General features: G+C 49.5%; 1 protein-coding gene across 41 annotated transcripts in view; it reads right to left on the bottom strand.

The window, feature by feature from the left end:
* Positions 1-22,002, bottom strand: part of ZFHX3 (zinc finger homeobox 3) — a 1,555,416-nt gene that overhangs the window by 167,835 nt on the left and 1,365,579 nt on the right. For 40 of the 41 annotated variants that reach the window (XM_054248756.2, XM_054248766.2, XM_054248759.2 and 37 more), the window contains 2 exons: positions 15,010-17,783; positions 7,857-8,353 (listed from right to left, as the gene is read on the bottom strand). In XM_054248756.2, the coding sequence (XP_054104731.1) occupies positions 7,857-8,353; positions 15,010-17,734 (3,222 nt within the window). In that variant the 5' untranslated portion in view covers positions 17,735-17,783. The remainder of the gene's footprint in view (positions 1-7,856; positions 8,354-15,009; positions 17,784-22,002) is intronic. The other variant, XM_078357602.1, reaches the window with a different exon arrangement.

Here is a 22,002-nt window from a genome sequence, read left to right as displayed (position 1 = left end):
TTCCATGACTTTCAGAATTTGTCCCTGATAGCTTTTTGAAGATAAATGGTGAGCTCCACAGTCTCCATTAAAGCGCCCTAAAAATTCAGCTCCTCTTCCAAGACTCTGTTTCTTCTGGAAGTTCCCTCAAGCTGGAGAATTCAATGAAGGTAAACTAAGAAATTTTCTTTTGGGGAATACGCCAGAGAGAAACAGCAAAAGGTGAGAGGAAGATGTCTGGTCCACAGACAGGCACCAAATGCCAGGAAAGAGAACCAGGCCTTTCCGCCCCTTCTTGTTCCCCGCTGTGTCTCCAATGACAGTATTCTGTAAATATGCACTGATTTATCAAAATCCGTGGATCATTCACAAGAGGCTCTGCAAGACGTAAGAGAATTGGGAAATAGAAACACAGCTTCTCACACCAGCTAGGAAAGACTAGTTATGTAAGCAATCATTGTACAGCTAGCCATCTAATCTAAAGAAAAATAGAGCCCTAAATCACACCGTATACAAAAGCAGAGCCTTACAACTATACACAAAACATATTCCTCGAAAGTCACAATGGGGCCTGGGTGTGGTGGCTCACGCCTGTAATCCCAGCACTTTGGGAGGCCAAGGCAGGTGGATCACCCAAGGTCAGGAGTTTCAGACCAGCCTGGCCAACATGGCAAACCACCATATCTCCACTAAAAACATAAAAATTAGCTGGTCGTGGTAGCGAGCACCTGTAATCTCAGCTACTTGGGAAGCTGAGCCACGAGAATCACTTGAATCTAGGAGGCAGAGGTTGCAGTGAGCTGAGATCGCAGCACTGCACTCCAGCCTGGGCAACAGAGACCCCGTCTCAAAAAAAAAAATGCATGAAAAAATGCCTCCTCTACCTACCCACACTGGAACAGTGAAAAGGCACCCACATTAGAACAATGGTGTCCATCTGACCATGAACACGGAAAACAACAACATGGCGTTGGTCACTGCACATGAGTCTGGTCATCACCTAACACGGAAGGGTGGCATGGCCACCTGCTTTCTGAAAGGCCACTGGGAAGTGCCGCATCTCCTGGCATTAGGTCCTGGGACCCAACAACCCCACTTCATGGAACAGCACAAGTATGTAGAGATTGACGTTCTGAACTCATTATCTGCAATATCTAAACCCTGCACATAACCTCAAGGTACACTGAAAAGAGACTGGTCAATAAAGGAAATACTATGTACCCATTAAAAAGAGTGACTGTATCTACATGTACCGACGTAAAATGATTCTGATGATAAAAAGTGTCTGTATGTACTGATCTAGAAGATTTTCATGAATAAAACAAACTGACACTTTGGGAGGCTGAAGCAGGTAGACTGCTTGAGCCCGGCGGTTCAAGACCAGCCTAGGCAAAATGTTGAAATCCTGCCTCTATGAAGAATACAGAAAATGAGCTGGGTGTGGTGGTGTGCACCTGTGGTCCCAGCTACTTGGGAGGCTGAAGTGGGAGAATTGCTTCAGCCTAGGAGGTGGAGGTTGCAGCGAGCTGAGATTGTCATACTGCATTCCCCCGTGAGTGACAGAGTGAGATTCTGTCTCAAAAAAAAACAAAACAAAATTGAAAGCATAGCACGTGTCTATACTTAGAGATTTTTAAAAATGACAGTATGTATGTGTGTGTACAGATACATAGGCACACACATTTTCATCTATGGAAGCACTGAAAAGAGCACAAAACAGTATCAAACACATGTAACAGTGGGTTTGCCTCTGGATAGTAAAGTCAGACCGCAGAAAAAAGATACCCACTTTAAAAAGTATTGGAAAATACTCAGATATAAACAAAGGTCTCAGGTATTATAGACACTGTGTGTCTATACATATATAGGTATGCATATGTGTGCATGTGTATATTGTGCATATATATGTATATATAGACACACATACACATATATATGTACTCTATCATTCTAATTTTGTAAAAGGCCTGTGTTACATGCAAAAAGAAAATTAAAATATATCACACAGTAGGATTAACCAGATATTTACTTTCTTTTAAAGTTCACTACTTTTTAAAATTCCTTTCTTTTAAAGTTTACTAATTTTTAAAATTCCTGGATTTTTCCAATTTTTTTTTTTTTACAGTAAACATGCACTACTCGTATTCTTTAACTGTAAAAAATAGGGAAGGCGCATTTTACTACTAGCTTACACTTCAGGTCAGCATGGAATGATAAACTTGCAAGAAAGAATTAAGAATACAATACTATTCTAGAAGGGTCTGGTCAGTTCTCTAAGATCCAGAAAAGAGAGGAAAACAAACACTGAAAGCATTTAGAAAAAGGAGAAAATAAAAGTGCTATGGTTAATGGTTGCAAAACTGGTTTTTCGACAGGAGATTTTTAAGTACTCAACTTTTTTTTTCAGTACCCACATCTAATAAGATTTCAGTTCCACTATGTGGTGTCTAAAGCGCGGGGTCAAAAGATCACACCAACCTGAGCTTCTCGACATGAGGGTGTGTGAAATGCTATAACCAGAGTGACCCACACAAAGCTTGCGCCTAAAGCCATCGGCTGAGAGTGTGAAATACAACCTATTGGAGGGATGTGGGTGAAGACAGGTGAGAAGCTTCTGGAAGGAGGACAGAACAAGGGACCTCCCAGCAAGGTACCCACCTTTCACACCACTGGTGAACCATGAGCCACACATTCCCACAGCAGTAATGGATGAATGTGGTCCTGGCATGACCCCTGCTCCCTAAAATATTTGCTTTTTCCATCTTACTGGAGTCCCCTTGAGGTTAACTGGTGGCTACCAGAGCTGCAGAGTCAGCCCTGGCTCTCGAGCAAGGATCCATCAGGCCCATGCACGGTCTCCCAGCCCAGCTACACAGACCAGCGACCCACCAGCACCGACCATCAAGTTGGGGAAATGAATCTCAGGCCTGCAGCTGCTCCAGGAGAAGGAGGGCAGGAAGGTAAAAGGTGCTAAAATTCACCCAAACATCTGGCCTTTCACACCTTCTAAATCACCTGTAGGAAAACATTCCCTTCCTTTCATTTGTTGGTTGGAGGCACCAAGGTAGGGAGAGAGGTGGCAGAAGTAGGTACTTCAAACAAAACAAAAAGAAATTATCCAATAATGAGAAAACAAGGTTTGAGGAGACAGGCTCCAGGATCCCGATGCAAACCACACGTTCACGGGAGTTTGAAACACGTGGTCACACCGGGCAGGCAGGGTGCGGGGGAGGGAGGGGACACTACCCAAGGGATTTATGCTTTTTGCTCTCAGCACAAGACAAAGGCCTCCAGGCACTACCTATGGGCATAAAGTGTGCAGCTGTCTTTCTAAGACCCCCACTTCCCTGCAGTGCACCCACAGAGGAGCACCAAGAATGCACATTTCAGTCCAAATTGCTGTCTGACTTCGCCTATGTTTTCTGATATGCCCATTTCCCACATGATGAGTTTATGGCCCTTCTGGGAGTGTGAGTCCCAGTGAGTTTCTTACACATCAGGGAAAGAACTGAGATGTGAGGATGGGATATGAAGCAATGCAAAGTCCGATGGAGGTTTTCTTCCATCCTCCCACACTGCACAATCCTCCTAGGACAGCATGCGCAGACATCCACTATGTGGAGAATCTGGCCATGTGCAGGAATCAATACCACACTCCGCCTCCTACTGTAGGCCACTCAGAGCTGGTGTGGACACTGGCTTCTCCTCTCCTGTGTGCCTTGTTGCTCCAGGGCAGCTCACATGTGGCCCAGACCCAACACCATGGTGGACAACCCTCTATGCACAACTTAAGATTAATAGGTAACCTCCAGTTTTGGCCCAATCAAGGGAACCCCATCTGGAAACTGTTTTGAGTAACAGATTCTGGTGGGGTCTGAATCTATCTGCTAACGCTGACAGATTTCCATTCCAAAGACTCACAGGTGAAGAAAAACATCAAAGCAAAACACAGATGTTGGGGGATGGCAGGAGTGTGCCCTGATTTCCAACTGCCCTTTCTATGCTCCTCCTCCTCCAGGCAGAAAGTTGCACAAATATCAGAGAGCTTGTCATGGACGTCACTTAGCCAGGAATGCAACATCAACATGGAAGAGCTCCTGCCGTCTCCAAACTCATACATCTCGGATGCAGGCTCCACACTAGCCATGGGAGAGGGCAGAGGGGGCAGGCGTGTATCAGTGGCAGCTACTCTCCTGGTTCTGAGGAGCAAGGGCACCCACATCTCTACGGGTGGAGAGGATCGGGAGTGGGGCCAGGATGTACATCCTCTGAGAAAGGAGTGATACGTTTACATGTGAAAGCAGAAGGATGAGGAATTAAGGACCTGGGAGCTCAGTACCAGTGACAGAAAGTGCCTTTTCCATTCTAGATCAGATGAGTCACTAAGGACGGAAAGAGCCCAGTCTCCAAGCTTCACTTGAGCCTCTGGGATTCCTGCTGTGTCAGCCAGTCACAGGGATCTCACCAGGGTAGGTGTTAGGATGTGGACATGTGAGCACTAGGAGCTGGGCCAGAGCCGGCTGCTGTTTCAGACCAAAAGATCCCAAGGAATTCAATCAGGAGCACTTTGCAGAAGTAACTTGGGGCCTAGAGACAATGTAAGGAGGCTTCCATCAGATGCCTCGGGCCCTGCAGCCTTCCCCTAACTTCACTCTACTTCCAGGAGTGCAGAGGAAAAAACAGGTTAAACCTTAATCCTGATTCATAAATGAGTATCACACAAAAATCAGAACTACACCACTCCAGGCAATGAAGACAATACCACCAGGCTTTATAGATCAGCCCAACCCTCTCTCATTTCTGGATGAGAAATTATCTCAGGCTTTCAGAAAGTTCACTCTTAATATAGCAACCTACGCACTAGCATTCATGACTGCAAGGGCAGCGACTCCAGCCCAGGGTGAGGTCAGACGACAAACCCAAAGCCACACCACTGCTTGCATCTCCTGAGAATGCAGTTCTGTCTCCACCAACATGAAAAAGGAGCAGGAGGAGAAAAAAAGCCTCAGCTGAAAGAGAGCGCTGGGAGGCCCACTGGGAAGCCACACGCATCACCGCCACTTCGCTGGGTGCCACAAAGAGCAACTCTGGAGAGCCGCCCTGGCTGATCATGAATAATCTTACAGGGAGCTGGGACAGGGTGGGGTGGGGAAGGGGTGAGTAAGGAGGGTTGTGTGTGAGAAGCCCGGGGCCCTCCCCAGGTCAGCTGCATCTGGAGCAGTTTCTCTAGCAGACAGTAAAGAACTCGATTACATCCAGTTAACTGTGCTCTAAACTGATTATGCATGTGCCGGGCTAATGGATTACATTAGCAAGAGGAAAAATAACATGCAATCAATCTCCATTTACTACAGGCCACACCAGGGCCTAGAGGAAAAGTGACTCTCAAACCACCTCCCATCCCTACCCCAAATCAGTGGACTGACGAAACCTTATGAGAGGGAGCCCCTCTTGGTGGCAAGAGAAGTTTTATCTTAGTCGTATTGAGGGAACAAAGGGCTCAGGGCAAGCACGGGAATGATAATCCCAGAGATGTCATCCAGGAGGGAGCCGGAGAGCTCCCCACCCCCTATGGCGGATCCCCGGCAGGCACAGGGCCATTCATTACCCAAGAACTAATGAGACTAGACTAATGACCTTTGGCTCCTGACAGAGACAATTCTGCCCTGGTCACCCCTGGGGATGTGCCGGCCAGATGCACGATTACGGAACCTCTCCTTTGGGTGCTGGGTCCCCGTCCTACTACCCTGCACCCCAACACTCAGGACCCTTCTCCCCATGCCATCTTTTTGAACAAGAGTTTCCTCTAACTTAAAGAAAAGAAATGAAAAACTGAAGGCCCAGGAGGACAGACCCATAGTGCAGAAACACACAAATAAACTGCGTGTCTTCCATACACACCTCACCCTGACTCTCTGGGTGTGACCCGTGGACAAGTTTTGTGGACCAAAATGGGATGTTCTCAGCAAATCCTTTCCAAGTTCCAGGCCCATTAGAAGCAAAGCCAAGTGCCTGACAGACTCTTATTCAAGACTCCAGCTGCACGGAGGATGCAGCGTGCGAGTTAATCACCACCGTGTGCGTTTTAGAGTCTAAAGGGCAATTTTTTTCTTGGATGGAAGAGGCCAGCTTCGTGCCACCTCTAAACAACCTTCATCAAAGTTGCGCGAACCTTCAATGGCCACGCCAAGTCCTTTGTACAAATTTTACTCAGTCGGGTCCTTTGGAAATTCTTTTTCCCACTGGTTTTTCCATCAGGTTTTCTTGACCACGTTGGCACCATCCTGTTGCCAGTTCAGACATCCAATTTAAACTGACTGCAAAGGGTCTTTTTCTTTCAATGGTGACACAAAACTCAGCCAGTCCAGCAAGGTTCTTGCTCATCTGAGATAAGGGGATTGGCTGCGTGGAGTCCAGACCTTCCTCACTGCACCACAGCTAAATTGATGGTCAGTTCCAGAATGTTCTATCCCCTCTACCTCATTCCTGCCTTCTCCTCCTTTACCTAAAGCGCTTTCTCATCAGCATTACGCAGTCCTCCCCACACCTTGAGGAGCAACTGTAAAATGAAGTACAGTTATCAATCCCTGCACAGGCCGACATGGGGAAAGGACTAGACGTCTTCCTTACATGGAATCTCCATTTAAAATCACGCTGAGTAGAGCGGGGCCTCAGCTAGTTCAGGGCCAGCACAGACCAAACACTCATGGGCCCAAAGATGTGAGAAGTGGTGTGAAAGGCAAGAGGAGAGGCTGATAACAGGAGTAAGGAAAATGGAAACAGAGTGAGGGAGTGGAAGGTGTGTGGAATGAGGCCAGGGAGATTTATGGCGATTTGTACCTGACTGTTCATACTAAAGCCATTATGGGATGATTAGAGAAAAAGGTGAGGCTTTAAGTCCAGTGAAAATCAATAGAGATGTCTGGAGCAATTCTGCCGTGCAAGTGAAAGGACTATTTACAGTATCTGGAGCACCTCCTCCTAGGTTACCATCTACGGAGTAGAGGGAAGGGCTGGGGCGGACATTGGGTGTGGGAGGAGAGAAAGAATAAATGGACAGGAAGGAGGGAAGAGGAAAAGAGATAGAGGGAGCGGGGAGGATGGGAGAAGCCCAGGGAAGGAAGAAAAAGTATAAGGAAGAGAAAGGGCATCGAACCCAGGAAGCAACAGAAAAAAAACAAAAATGAAAACAAAGGAGGCCCCTTATGGACCCAGCTTTCCCCACAGCATTTAGCACCTTCTAGCCTGTTTCATAATTTATTCATTGTTTCTTACCCATCTCCTGCTAAAAGAATGGAAGCTGCGTGAGGGCAGGGATTTTTTTTTTTTTTTTTTTTTTTGGTCAATTTCATGCACTGATGTGGACATGTGCCCAGAATAGTACCTGACGTTCAGAAGGTGCCCAGTGTATATCTGTTGATGGGATGATGGACGCATGCATGAAAGAAGGAAGGAACAAGCCACCCCAGGATCATCCAGGAAAGAAGAAATAGAAAAGAAAAAGGAATAAAGAGATGGAAAAGGAAAGCAGAAAAAGTCTAAAAGCAAGACGGAAATTACAGGAGTAGAGGATGCAAACGAGCCCACCTAAGTAAGAAAAAAACCATGGAGGCACTGTCAACAAAACCTGCCCCAAAATGGGGCACTGAGAAAGACAACCTTCAGCCACTGAAGCTACTCACTGAACCTGTCACGTTTCCACCGGGTGACAAAGTGGACACCACCGACTTTCCTCCCAACTCCAGGTTCCCAACCAACAGCCACGGGGGCCATGTCCAAGACTGTCCGTCTCCTCCCCAATGCTCCCAAACTCGCCTGTTAGGGGGCAAACCCTCCTTTCATAGACAGCGCCTGAGCCCCGAGGAGCTGGGCCTTACCTTGTACAGCTTCAGGCTGGCCTCATGCCTGGAGTTGACCGTGTGCAGCCGCAGCTTCTCCAGGCTGTTGGTGTAGTAGTCGCAGGCGTTGCACTTGAGGTGCACGGGGTTGCCGATGGCCACACACTTGAGCCTCCACTCGTTGGCCTTGCCGCCCTCCTTGATGTGGGCCACCAGCTGGTACTTCTGCACGTGCTTGTCTGTCTTGCAGTGCAGCTGGAAGTTTGCCTTGAGCTGGGTGTTGTAGCGACAGAGCTTGCACTGGTACGAGTCCCCCATCACCGCCTTCCACTCGTCCTCCGACAGGCTGCGCTCCACGTTCATGTGCAGGCCCAGCATGTCCAGGTTGTCCGTCGTGAACTTGTTGCAGACGGCGCACTGGAAGAGCTTCAGCGACGGGTCATTGGTCTGGATGAAGCTCTCCCCCAGGTTCATCAGCTCCTCTGACACCAGCTGCCCGCCCCCGAGCCGCATGTCTAGGGGGATCTCACCGCCCACTGCGGGGAAGGAGAGAGGGAGAGAGTCAGAGACCAAGCTCATGGTCACAGCCACTGCTGAGGCATCACCCAGACCTCTGCCACCCTCAACTGGGTCCAGAGGAAAAGATCACATTTCAAGTGTTACACAGGGCTACTAGCTGGAAAACAAGCAGGCAAGCAAGCAAACATAGTCAACCTGATGTGTTTCAATCTTTCCTACAGACATTCTAAGATTTGTGGCAGGTTTTGTATTTTCTTTCTTTAGGAAAAGAACACTAGAAAAGTTAGAAACTGTAACTTCATATCTATATCTATATCTAGATATATAGATATATATATTTTTTCCCCGAGATGGAATCTTGCTCTGTCATCCAGGCTGGAGTGCAGTGACATGATCTCAGCTCACTGCAACCTCCACCTCCCCAGTTCAAGCGATTCTCCTGCTTCAGCTTCCCAAGTAGCTGGGATTACAGGTACCCACCACCACACTTAAGTAATTTTTGTATTTTTCAGTAGAGACGGGGTTTCACCATGTTGGCCAGGCTGGGCTCGAACTCCAACCTCAGCTGATCGGCCCACCTCGGCCTCCCAAAGTGCTGAATGACAGGCATGAGCCACCGCACCTGGCTACTTCTTTAATATTCCAATTAACCCCCTCTCTAAGATCCAAGGAAAGACAGAATTATGTATCGTTCACTGGATGTAACAGAATCTCAAACCCCAGACCTCCCAAAATTAGAAATGACTTACAGCTGCAATCTTAGCATACCAAACCTTCATGGCAAATCAGAATCGGGCCCAGAATTCATCTGAAGTGGCAGTGACAACCAACATGACTTTCTACCATCGTGGAACATTCTGTGGCTGTGCTGTCTGATGCAGCAGTCACTGGCTACATGGGACTAATGAATACTGGAAATATGGGTAGGGCAACTAAGGAACGGAATTTTTAATGTTATTTAAATTTTGGAAGCTACATGGTGATAAGTGGCACCTGAGTTGGACAGTACATCTCTCAAGCAAAGGTTTGGGGAGTAGGGCTGGGCGCGGTGGCTCCCGCCTGTAACCCAAGCACTTTGGGAAGCTAAGGCAGGCAAATCATTTGAGCCTAGGAGAGACCAGCCTGGTCAACATGGTGAAACTCCGTCTCTAAAAAATACAACAGAAATTAGCCAGCCATGCTGGTGCACACCTGTAGTTCCAGCTACTCAGGGACTGAGGTGGGAGGATCGCTTGGGCCCAGGAGGCAGAGGCTGCAGTGAGCCGATATCGTGACACTCAGCTCTAGCCCTGGTGACAGAGTAGGAACCTGTCTCAAAAAACAAAACACAACAGGTTTGGGGAGTAATCCCTCTACTCCTCACCACTCCCCTCTGGTCAACAACCCACCTGTCAGTCAATGCTGCCAACCCTTCCATGTCTTCCCAGTAGGGCCACCTGTTCCCTTTCCGCCCTGTGTGACATGCGGGGCTACCCTAGGACCTATCATATTCCCTTTGTCACTCGGTCACCCACACACAGAGAGGCATTATAGATGGGATCCCCATCAGGGCACCACCTCCCTAGGAAAGGGGTCCAGTCTTATCCTCGCTGGCCTTCTACAGAGTGCACAGATGCCCAGACAAGAGTAAAAAAAGAGTGGGAATGCTGCATGTTCAGGAAGTGGACCAAGACGGGCAGTGAGACACGAGGGTCAGCTCCACATCTCCACAAAAGGGCCATATGAAGATCTCCTCCTTCCTCTCCTACCCTGGACTTTTTCAGTCCACCACTGCCCTGCATAAACCGGGGACGAGCTCACAGTTGCTATGGTAAATTAACACTGCAAGGCCTTATTTCTACCATGAGAAAGGCTTGGAAAGAGCAGCCTTCCCTCCCGTTCCTAGAAGTGTACAGTGAAACAGAAAGCTGAGCACTAGAGTCTACTTTCTCTTTCCTAAACACACGAGTGCTTGAACTATTAGCTCTGCCCCCACTCCCGCAACTGATATTTAAACTTGACCTTTTATGTGTGGTTGGGCTGAGGTTATTTTATTTTTTATGACTGATTAGAATCCAAGTCAGTGGCTCATCAGAGAAAATATTTCCTTTTTTTTTTTAATGATTTTCTTATTTACGCTACACAAGTCACCTCGAGTGAAAAGATCAGTACAGGCTCTGCTAAGCAGACCAGCAGCTGCGTTTGAAGCTCACAGACCGTCTAGAGAGCCATAGAAATCTTTTGCACATGCATTCCAGAAGGCTTAGGAAGCTTTGAGCTTGTTGTCTGTCTTCCCATCTCCCCTGGTGAGAGGAACCATAACTATGACATTCTTTTTAGGACAAGAAAGAAAAACAGAAAACAGAAAAAAAAAAAAAAAAAAAAAAGCCTAAAAGCTCCATTCCTTAACGGGGACGAAGGCCAGGCAACATCCATGAAACATACTCGGTGTTCAGTCAAAGCAGACACTGCCCGGAGGGTAAGACAAGGAGCAAACATATATTTGTTTCTGATGCCAACCACCTGAAGCATCAAATCATCTCCACTTTTTAGATTTAACCTCGGCGCATCAATATTGCTCTAAAGAGAAATTCAGCTGTCACTTGCTGATGCCTGAGTGAAAATGAGAAGTCCTTGGAACAAGCAGAGGAACTAAGTCCCAGTTTCCATTCTAAGCTCTTTTTATTTTTAAGAGACAAGGTCTCACTCTGTTGCCCAGGCCCAGGCTGGACGGGTTCACCGTAGTCTCAACCACCAAGGCTCAAGTGATCCGCCCGCCTCAGCCTCCCAAGCAGCTGGACACCAAGCAGGTGGTGCACCCCAACACATCCAGCCTATCTTTAAAAAAATGTTTTTCATAGAGATGTTGTCAAGCTGGTCTCAAACTTCTGGGTTCAAGCGATCCTTGGACTCCCAAAGTGCTGGGATTATAGGCATGAGCCACCATGCCTGGCCAGCATTCTAGGCTCTTAAAATGAAATGCAAAGGAAAGAAGCAGCAGAGTAGTGAGAGGGGTGAGGATGACAGGCAAGTGAAAACTCCCTTCGAGAACTATGCCTCAGACAAACAAGCCCAGGGCTTAGAATTCTACAAATCCGTTAAGACTAAAGGAACTAATTCAGCTGCCACAAAGTGGAGGAATCTCACCCAATTCACTAATAGGAGCAGAGCTCCTAAACATAAGAAACTGGGGCTGGGCACAGTGGCTAACACGTATAATCCCAACACTTTTGGAGGCCAATGTCGGAGGATCGCCTGAGGTCAGGAGTTCAAGACCAGCCTGGCCAATATGGTGAAACCCTGTGTCTACTGAAAACACAAAAATTAGCCAGGCATGGTGGTACGTGCCTGTAATCCCAGCTACTTGGGAAGCTGAGGCAGAAGAACTGCTTGAACCTGGGAGGCAGAGGTTGCAGTGAGCTGAGATCACGCTATTGCACTCCAGCCTGGGTGACAAGAATGAAACTCCAACTCAAAAAAAAATTTTTAAGTACTTGGCAGGTCTTTAGCCTTGAGCCACGCTGGATACATGGTCTTGGAGCAGGTCCTCATCTCTGGGTATACACCCAACTCTAAGACTAGAACGGTCTTTAGCCTTGAGCCACGCTAGATAGATACATGGTCTTGGGGCAGGTTCTCATCCCTGGGTATACACCCAACTCTAACACTGGAACTTACATCTTGACACGTGAGCCCGCCCAAAGGCACATCCTTAGGAAGGCACATAGATTAAAAGGCACTCTCTGGAATCAAAGGAAGACACAAGGGAGCTGTGAAACCTTGTGCAGGTGTCCAGGGGCTGGCTGGCTACTTGGGAAGCACACGGCCACCCCAAGCAACCCCTTTCTGGGTGCTGCACTAATAAACTTCAGAGTCAAAAAGAAGGTTTGGGAGGAAGTTCACAAGGCCTCAAATCTAATGTGCAGTCTACAAAGAACAGCAGATCCGACTGTGCTGGGTGAAGGAGTCCCAACTCTTTCCTCAAAGGCCTCTGAAAAGAAGCATCCCCAGAATCAGTGTCTGTTTGATGATACTAAAGAGAAGGTTCTGCCAATGGGAAGCATGAGAACAGTGTCCTTGTGAGGAGAAGTGTATTTCAGAAAAACTTTCTCCCCCTGCGGAACTCAGTCACATCTAATGACACACCTACGGCCATCCTATAAGCGGATTATGGGGAAAAAAAATCAGTAGAGCCACAAGTAGAACTGAAAGTTATGGCTGTTTTTATTTGCATAAGTTGGTTTCTCCTATGAGGTCACATGACTCAAATTCCAAGTCTCTGGGACACTTACTACAGTTCCCAGGCCCACTGGAGCTTCCAGCATAAAGAATCTGTGACTCTCACACCTTCTTAGCAATTCTCATGGACCAAGGAAGGCACAGGTGTACAGGGACTCCCCTCAGCCAAGAAGTAGTGACACTGAAAATTCAAGGGCCCTTTGTGACTGAGCTGGATAAATCTCTTGGGAAAAAGAGCTCTAGTCTCTTTAAGAAATAAGGTGTGGGTCTTCTCAAAGTGGCTGTGAGAAGTTCTTTCTACATAAAAACTCAAAGTTTTCAGCATCCAAATCCTATACTCTTGGTCCTATTCTAGATATGGTAAGCCACTGGTAAGACTAGGTGCCTGGACAGAGTTCTTCCACGTCTGTCTGGAACACAAGCACTCATTCTTCAGTTCCTTCTGAACCTGCTGCAATGCCCAGGACAGTGCATAATGCCCCAAAGATTCACAGACACTTGGAGTGAACGTGAAATATTTCTCTACTTCTCAATCCAAGCCTTAGTTATCTCTTCTCAAGGTAATTAAAAAGCCTCACTTTAGGCTGGCAACGGTGGCTCACATCTGTAATCCCAATACTTCGGGAGGCCAAGGCAGGCGGATCACCTGAGGTCAAGAGTTCAAGACCACCTTGGCCAACATGGTGAAACCCCCTCTCTACTAAAAATACGAAAATTAGCCAGGGTGCCTATAATCCCAGGCACTTGGGAGGCTGAGGCAGGAGAAGCACTTGAACCTGGGAGGCAGAGGTTGCACTGCAGCCTCAGCGACAGAGCAAGACTCCATCTCAAAAAAAAAAAAAGCCTTGCTTTGACCCAACATGAACCTTACCCATGTTCTGTCTTCATTCCACCTCCACTGTGTTTGATCTGCTCTAAGATCTGCCTTTCAAGATTCTATGGCTCCTTTCTATTCCTACTGTTTTTTTAAAAAACACAGACCACTGATGCCCATCCCCTGGCATGCACAGTTCACCTGGGGACAAGTAAGATGACCGGTGCTTGTGCATCCATGATTCGCCAGTTGGTCAAATACCTTCGAATCATTTGGTAGTAAACGATCAAAAGGCAAATGTTTCAAAATGTAAAACAAGATTAAAGTACCAACGATTCAAAACTCAATACAGAGCAAGAAAAAGAAATGGAATGCCTGGAACTATAACTCATTGGCGACAATTAGCACTAAAACGCCACGCAAAAAAACACTTGCTAACTGGTAGGGCCTGGCCCGGCAGTCGTCTAAGCCATCTCAGAAAAAGGTTCTCACTGACACTCTGTTGCCAGAACAACCTATACCCACATCAGTAATGGCATATTGCTCAATTCAGGCCACCGTCACTGGTCCCACGAGGTCCATTGGCAGGGTCAGGGGATGGGGAGCAGGCAGGACCCTGTTTGAGGCATACGGGGTGGAGGCCGGAGTGGCCCACTTATCGGAAGCTTCTCATGAAACCCATTTGTAGAATTTTTTGGCAGTAGAAGTTATCCTCAACATGGCTGTAGTTCTTTCTACATAAAAACTCAAAATTTTCGGCATCCAAATCCTACACTCTTGGTCCTATTCCAGATATGGTAATCTAATTGGTAATATTTGGCACCTGGACACAAAGCCAACTCAGCTTCTCTAAAGCATAGGGCATTCTTCACGGCAAAAAAAGACTCACTCTGCTAACCAGGATCTAACTGCTATCAAAAGTTAACTTTCCTTGATGGACAATTTTTACCACTTACTCATTTGTCATCCTCACAACCCTCACAACAGTGCCACCAGAACCATTTAATTCCCAACATTCTAATCACCAAGTACTCACCAAAAACAAGTAAGAAAAAAAAAATACCACATCGCTTTCATCAAGGTTCTCATAAATACACAGAGAACTTTGAGAAGTCCATCTGGGTGGTTCCCAGCTCAGCAGAGACTCAGCCTTTGCTTATGTGAATAACGTACACTCTGAGATTATTATTATTGAGATGACTGTATTTATATCACTGAGATAACTGTCCCTATTCCTCTTATTGAGATGACGGCCCCAGCTACAGTTTCCTGTAAGTTTCAGTAAATACTTGATGAAACCCCAAAGTTCTGGGTGATTACAGTGATTTTTCAAATTGAAAAGGAGACCAAGAAAGAGAGAATGGAAAAGAAAACTAGAGGAAACACTCACATTTTCATCCCGGCCCTACATAGCCAGAATACCATCTTATCTCTTTTGAATGTATAAACGCTTCCATATGGACACGCCAAGTTCAAGGGATCCTTGAGAATAAATACTTGACTGTATGACACTCCAGTTTACACCGAAACCACTCGAGAAGACCAGAGTCAAGTGAATCCACAGGACTATGTCAGCCTATCCACCGCTCTCCCCAGTTAAATGCCTACCATGGAAACAGACAAACACGGAGTCATCCTCACCTAGAGCTGGCGTCATGGCGGCCATGGGCCCGGCGGGATCCAGCTGGAATCCGCTCATCATGAACTGGGCGTCCGAGGCCGCGTTGTCCATCTTCAAGTTGGGCAGGTTCATGTTCTGGGCCAGGTAGTACTGGTAGAGCTCGGCCTCTGCGGGCGAGGGCAGGCTGCCGAGCCCCAGGTGGCGGTTGTGCTGCATCTGGGTCATGTTCTGCTGCAGTAACATCATGTTGTGCATGTGCTTCTCGCTGGTCATGTGGATGCGAAGGTTCCTGGCCACGTTGGTCTCGTAATCGCACACCTCGCACCGCCAGGTGGGTTTGGTTTTTGGTTTGGTGGGCGAGGGGGCCCCGCAGGAGCTACTGATGTTGGCTGCTGCTGCCGCCGCAGCCGCCGCCGCTGCCGCCGCCCCAGCGGTGTGGCTGAAGACCTGCTCCCCCCCTCCGTTCTGCAGGTTCTGCATGTTGTTGAGATGCTTGTCGGACTGCATGTGAATACTGAGGTTGCCTTTGGTCGTTGTGGAGTAGTTACACACCTCGCAGCGGAAAGGCTTGTAACCACACGTGTAGCTCTCGCCTCGTGCCAACCGGGGGTGGGGCTGCCCGCTTTTGCAGTAGACGCAGGAGCCCCCAGGCTCCGGGTGCTTCTCCTTCATGTGCGCCTCCAGGGTCTGCTGGTACTTATAGTGCCAGTTGCACTTGGGGCACTTGAGTGTCTTGCACGAGTTACGAGAATGCATCATGGTCATGTGGCCGCCCAGCGAGCGGGAGGAGCCCAGGACCGTGTCACATTTGGGGCACTCCACGCCACTCCCCGAGGGGCACTCCCCCACCCCAAGCTCGCAGAGGGAGCCAGCGTGCTGGTGATGGGGGACGAAGCCCCCATCGTCGCCCTCTGTGCTTTCATTTGGTTCTGGTGCTGTGGCATTGTCTTTATTGGCACTTTCATCAGCGAAGTCCAGCCTCCTGCCGCCCTCTGCCACATTGGCCCTGACGCCCTCACTGTTAAAGCTTAAACGATTCCTCCTGTTCGCACCATCAAAGACAACAAAGGAAGAAGCAGAACTAGAACTAGTAGAAGCTGTGCCCCTTGACAGGGTCTGGAGCACGTTAGGCATTAAGGGGGAGTTAGGAATGCTTTGGTTTGAGAGAGCAAGGTCCTTTTGGCTGCTACTACCTGCCGCGGCCCCAGCCTCCTCGTGGGGCCTGTCCTCCAGTTCCTCATCCAACTCGCTGGGAAAGAGTCCTTTGCAACCCTCGTCTTCCTCCTCCTCTTCCTCCTCCTCCTCCTCTTCCTCCTCCTCCTCCGCCTCTTCCTCCTCCTCTTCCTCCTCCGCCTCCTCTTCGATTGGCTCTACTTTCTCAGAGAAGCAGTCCCCGTCGCCTGCTTCTTGCTTCTCTCCTTCTGCTGCCCCAGAGTCCTTGCCCTCTGAGGATTTGGTAGGACTGGAAGCCAGAGGCCCCAGGGGGACTGAGGTAATGGGGGTCTTCAGGACCGAGCTGGTGAGCCCACCAAGGTTCAACAGGGTGCTGGGGGTCAAGAGACCAGCCTGGGGCTGCTCGGGGCCCGCAGCAGAGCCGGCTGGGAGAGCTTCCTCCCCTTCCATGCGAATGCCACTAAATTTACCGTAAAAACTGTGTCCGGGGCCTATGAGGTTAGCTGTGGAAACTAAAGGGTGTTGAAAGTTTTTGTTTTTTGGTTCCAGAAAACTTACAAGGGGTTCCTTGTCTTTGCCGATCCCTTGGATGATAGCGGAGATGTTCTTATTGCTAAGAATTTTCCGCTCGTCTTCGCTCAGGGTCATTCGATGATCATGCACCGCGTGGGTCACAAACGAACGGACGTACCCGAAGGAGAGCTTGCACAGGAAACACATCAGGATGGGCTTCCTCTTGCCATAGAGCACGAAGCCGTCGAATTTGGACAGGTCCACATTGTTGGGGACATCTTTGGCTACGCAGGAGCTTTTGGCAGAACCGTCGCTGTTCAGGTAATCCTTGTTGCTTTTGTGTCGCACGTCAAACACGCGGAAGCTGTGCAGGACGGGGCTGAGCCCCGCCAGGGCTGAGGTATTCGGGAAAGCCTGGTCTGGGCCCTCAAACCATTTCCCGAAGGATGAGGCTATGTGGAAAGTGTTGATGATCTGCGGGTACACGGGTGCAGCACACGAAGGGTCCCCTTGCTTGCCCCCCGCGCCGGGGAGAGAGTTCAGGAAGAGCGAGGGGAGAGGCCCACTGCCACTGCTGCCATTGCTGCCACTGGCGCCCCCGCCCTGGGTCAGCTGGCTCAGGCTCTCCACAATGTAGGCAGAGCCATCTGGCTGGTACACAATCTCCCCGGCCAGGTTCTCCACATCACTCTCCTCGTCCCCCTCCTCGCCGGTGTCGCTGGCGCTCTCCTCTCTCAGGGGTGGCGGGGGGCGCGCGCCAGGGCAGTGGTGCTCCATGTAGGTCTGGAGGCTGGCGAAGGAGGCCGAGCACTCGTTGCAGGCGACCTCCTTGCTGGCAGGCTCGGCGGGGGGCCCAGCCGATGAAGCGCTCTCCGCCAGGCGCTCATTGAAGGGGGCCCTCAGGCTATCCAGGGGCCCGTGGCTCTCGCCTGTGGACTGCTCCATGCTACTGGGTTTGTCAGGGAGGTGGGTGCTGTTGAGTTCAGTCCATTGCTGGTGCTGAGGAATACCGCACCCATTGTCCTTCCCCGAGACGACAGGCGAGTCACAGCCTTCCATGGTAAGGCCTGCGTGGAGCTTTCATTGCACCCAGTACGGAGGATCGGACCTGAAGGGCGGAGGCAAGGGGGGGAGGAGGGAGAGGGGGGAAAGAGAGAGAGAAAGGAAAGAGGTTAGGAGGGCCGAGGCTGAGGTCCCACCGCACGGAGCACTCTAAGAGGCTGCTTCTGTCCACAATACCCACAACGCGGAGACATGGGGTGGAGGGCGGGCCTGGGGACACTGCCCCGCACCGTCCAGCACACAGGCGTGGCACAGCCATGTCCACGAATGAGCGGGGGACATGGGGAAAGAGGACCAGGAGCAGGCCTCTTTGGCTTCGAACTGTCATCACTCTGCCCCAGGACTAGCAGGAATTTCCGTTCTTTGCCAGCAAAGCTTTGATGGGCCACCGTAGAGAATGAACACATCATCTCTCCAGCCCCCCATGAGGTCACAGTCACAGCCCTGGCACTACGGACAGACCACGCGAAGTCAGCCCCAGCTCCCCACACTGTCTGTGGATCAGGGGAACACAGGGGAGGGCTGAGAAGAGGTTCAATGTCCCCAGAAAAAGGATGGTCAAGTGGAATACACTCATGGATTTAGAAAAGTTGCTGCCGTCGTGTTTCTGACCATGGTTCTAGTTTGAGTAGTTCCAAGAAGGTGGGTGAGGACCCTGAGGTTCACGGAGCAGGCGTGCAGGCCTGGACACACTGCAAAATCCTCTCGACGTCTGGGAAGCATTGGTCCCATTTTACAGGGAGTAAAACGGAGGGGCTTAAATCTAAAAACTGGCCCAGTACTAACCTGACTACCGTGAAACAGAAGATGAGTCCCCAGATTCCTGTCTCCTCCACCCCTGCCAGTCACGCTCCCTGGCCTGTGGGACTCAGCTGACTTCACTCTAAAACTACGTAGGTGCAAAACATGAGCTTGGTATTCCAGCAGCAGTGGACCAGCCTCTGGATCCACCAACTCTCCACTCCAGCAGCTTCTATCTGGCCCTGGCTGAAGGGAGCACGTTCCCCACGTGCTTGGTGTTTTTTGCTATCAAAGATCTGAGCAGCAAGCCGAGACAGCAGCTGGGCTCAGAGAGACCGGGCTCCACACCTGCCTCTTAGTTATTAGTTGCTGCCCAACCAGCTGTCCTTCAGCCCTGGGGCTTTTCCATTTCCGACTCCAAAGTGCCACTGAGCTGAATGTGCCCTCTGAGACCTCACGTCCCTAGGGAGAGAGGCATCGGATCACAGCCACTCTGCTCCGGCAGTAACATCATCGCAGGGGTGATTATTCCATCTGGCCCTGCTCCTACAGGCAGCTCAGCACCTTACAGCGCCCTGATCGTTCACCCGTAGGTCCCCGGCTACCCTTCCCCTGCTGCTCCTCCTGGAGAACATGTGGCTGCTTCTCCACCCACCATCTCATTCATACCCGGCTGGTAAAGGTTTCAGCCAGGCTTGATCTCACTTCCCTCCCCCATAGCCCCCATCTTCTCAATCTTTTTTTTTTCCATTTCTTGATTCTTGACTGCACAGTGAGCCAACAGCTCCCCCTCGGGAAATGATGGGGAAGGCAGGTTTACCAGAAGTCTCAGGAGAAATAACTTTTTGGAAGACTGAAGCCATGCTGTGTCTCATACACACACGCAAACACACTCCTATCTCTCTGTTTATAACCTCAGATTTTGCAACCACAAAGTTCTGTGCCCCTTAGAAAGGACATACTGATTGAAAACAGGCACTAAACCAAAGCAAACAGCAAACGCAATGAGACTTCCCCGAAAGGCTGAGCCAGGATACAGGTGAGACTCCAGGGTGGCTCTTCTTAAGGGATGCTTCTGACTGGCTGGACGACATCTGATTGACAGCTTGGGCCAAAAAGGTTGGCAGGCCTGAAGGGGCGGGAGGGTTAACAGCCCGATTGTAAAATCAATGTCATAAATGCTTGGTAAGTTACAGGAACATGCGGGAAGGGGGGGCCGCGATTGATAAAGGAGAACAGCTTTGATGCTGCACCAGGGACTTGTTTATCGACAGCAAAGCCAATCTCCTCTCCAGCCTGGCTGGGTCAGAGAAATCTGCAAGCGTTTACCAATTAATTGGTGGGCTTTTCTTTCTCTGTTCTCTTATTCCTCCTCCTCTTCCACAAACTATCCGGCTAAGGGGCTAGGAGTTTAAAAACCTCCCTTACTTTGTTTTCTACTCCAAAGCAGAAGATGTCAAGAAAGAATGACATCGTACCCACCCATGATGGTGGCTGGTGACCCCGTGGTGGTGGTGCCAGAGCCCACTCATCCATAGGGAGAGGCACCATGAGGATGCAGGTGGGAGAGGAGGGACCCAATTCAGGACTCAACCTACCTCCTCTGGGCCTCCTTCCATGCACACTGGCTACAACCAGCAGGCCAGTCTGCAACCTTGCCAAACAAAGCATAGTTCATGGACTTGTGGCATTATCCTCTCCAGGGAGCTTGTGAGACACACACTCTCTCCTGCCCCAAGGAAATCTGCATTTTCATAGCATCCTCAGGGACCGCGCACTCAACTTGAGACACTCTCTGAGCACAGCTCTTCTGTGCTTCATACCTGTATTGCTGGGAAACCAAGGAAGGTCTGTCTTAGACTCCCCCTGGCCCCTGGGAGGTACAGGGATGGAGACAGAGAAGACGGGGACCTGTGTACAGAGATCAAGAAGTCTCTCCAACCTGCCCCATCCTGTGGCTTGAGGGTCTCAAGGCATCTACCACTCTCCCACACAGCCGGCTGTTTCTCTCTCACTCTGTTTATCAGCCAGTCAATAAGAAAAAAGGTAGTTCTTACTTAAGAAGGCAGAAGTCAACTCCGCAGGTCGATCAGCACTCTGTCTGTAAACATGGTTTCCCGTAAAATCAATGGTCTTCAGTTACAGAGGGCAGCCTGGGAATCCAGTGGGTCCCCGCGCTTTTCCAAGCAGCCCTACCATCCTGACAAGTGCGCCTCTCTTCAGGCTCCTCCCAGGCTCTGTGCCCCTTCCCAATGCTTTCCTAGTGCCAGGGCAGCACGCACAGACTCACACCCCTCCACCCTTCCTGAAGCCCCCTTCTCAGCTGGTGATGATACCCGGAACTCCCTCTAAAAAATGTCCAGGTATTCTACCCACAGCCCCCAGTGTTGTACTTAACACAGGCTTTATTTAAGAATTCAGTTAGTTGGTTTTTTTTTGAGACAGAGCCTCACTCTGTCACCACACTAGAGTGCAGTGGTGTGATCTTAGCTCACTGCCACCTCCACCTCCCAGGTTCAAGCGATTCTCCTGCCTCAGCCTCCTGAGTAGCTGGGACTACAGGCATGTACCACCAAGCCCAGCTAATTTTTTGTATTTTAGTAGAGACGGGGTTTCACCATGTTGGCCAGGATGGTCTCAATCTCCTGACCAGGTGATCCACCAGCCTCAGCCTCCCAAAGTGCTGTGACTACAGACATGAGCCACCACGCCTGGCCTCAGATAGATTTTAATAGAGCACATCTCTTCAATGAGAAAGTTAAAGGGAAGCTATAAGAATGACCTAGCTTGCTCGTTCTCTCTGCTTAGCACTTAACAGCTGCCATCTGAAAGGTAATCTAGTACAGAAAAATTCTAACACCTTCACCAAGCACCCCCTCCGGACCCCTACTCATCTTCCAAGCTCCCTTGGAACCACCTGTAAAGCCCACTCCGTCTTTGCCAATATCAATCTTTACTTTTCAAAGATTGTTTGAAAGGATAAAACACTACCCTGTTACCCTGTAACTCCCTATTAATTAAAATATTCTCCTCCCTCATTAAAAACATGCACTTAGGACAGTTTTATCCTTTTCCTTTAAGGCAGGACTGGGTAAAATGTAACAGTTTCAGGGAAGCTGGGGTGGGAGGGGAGGGGTGTGGTGATGACGAAGGGGAGGGGGTTCCTGCTGTTGCTCCATCTCCCGGAGAATTAAACATGAACAGTCGCACTGTGTAATTTTAAATTGTTAATTAGCACAGGGTTAATTAGGCGGTCCTTTCACAAGAGCCTGTCTGGTAGGAAACCAAGAAGGGAAACAAAGGGGAAGGGAGGAAAAACAGAGAAGAGAGACAGTGAGAAACTGTTGCCTCCACACATATGCCATGCGGGATCACCCGAGAGACATCAGCCGGTAGGCGAGGATACCTGTTTCCCTGGGTGATCCCCTGCTCTGCCGGAGGGGAGGCAGAGAACACCGCCTTCCCACAGGCGACCAGGCAGCATACATCAAAGGCCTCAAAAATGCAAGTGCCTACCCCTTGAC

Source organism: Callithrix jacchus, chromosome 20, assembly GCF_049354715.1.
Source record: "Callithrix jacchus isolate 240 chromosome 20, calJac240_pri, whole genome shotgun sequence".
Lineage (NCBI taxonomy): Eukaryota > Metazoa > Chordata > Mammalia > Primates > Cebidae > Callithrix > Callithrix jacchus.
The sequence above is the reverse complement of the archived record's forward strand: the minus strand, read 5'-3'. Positions and strand labels throughout refer to the sequence as shown.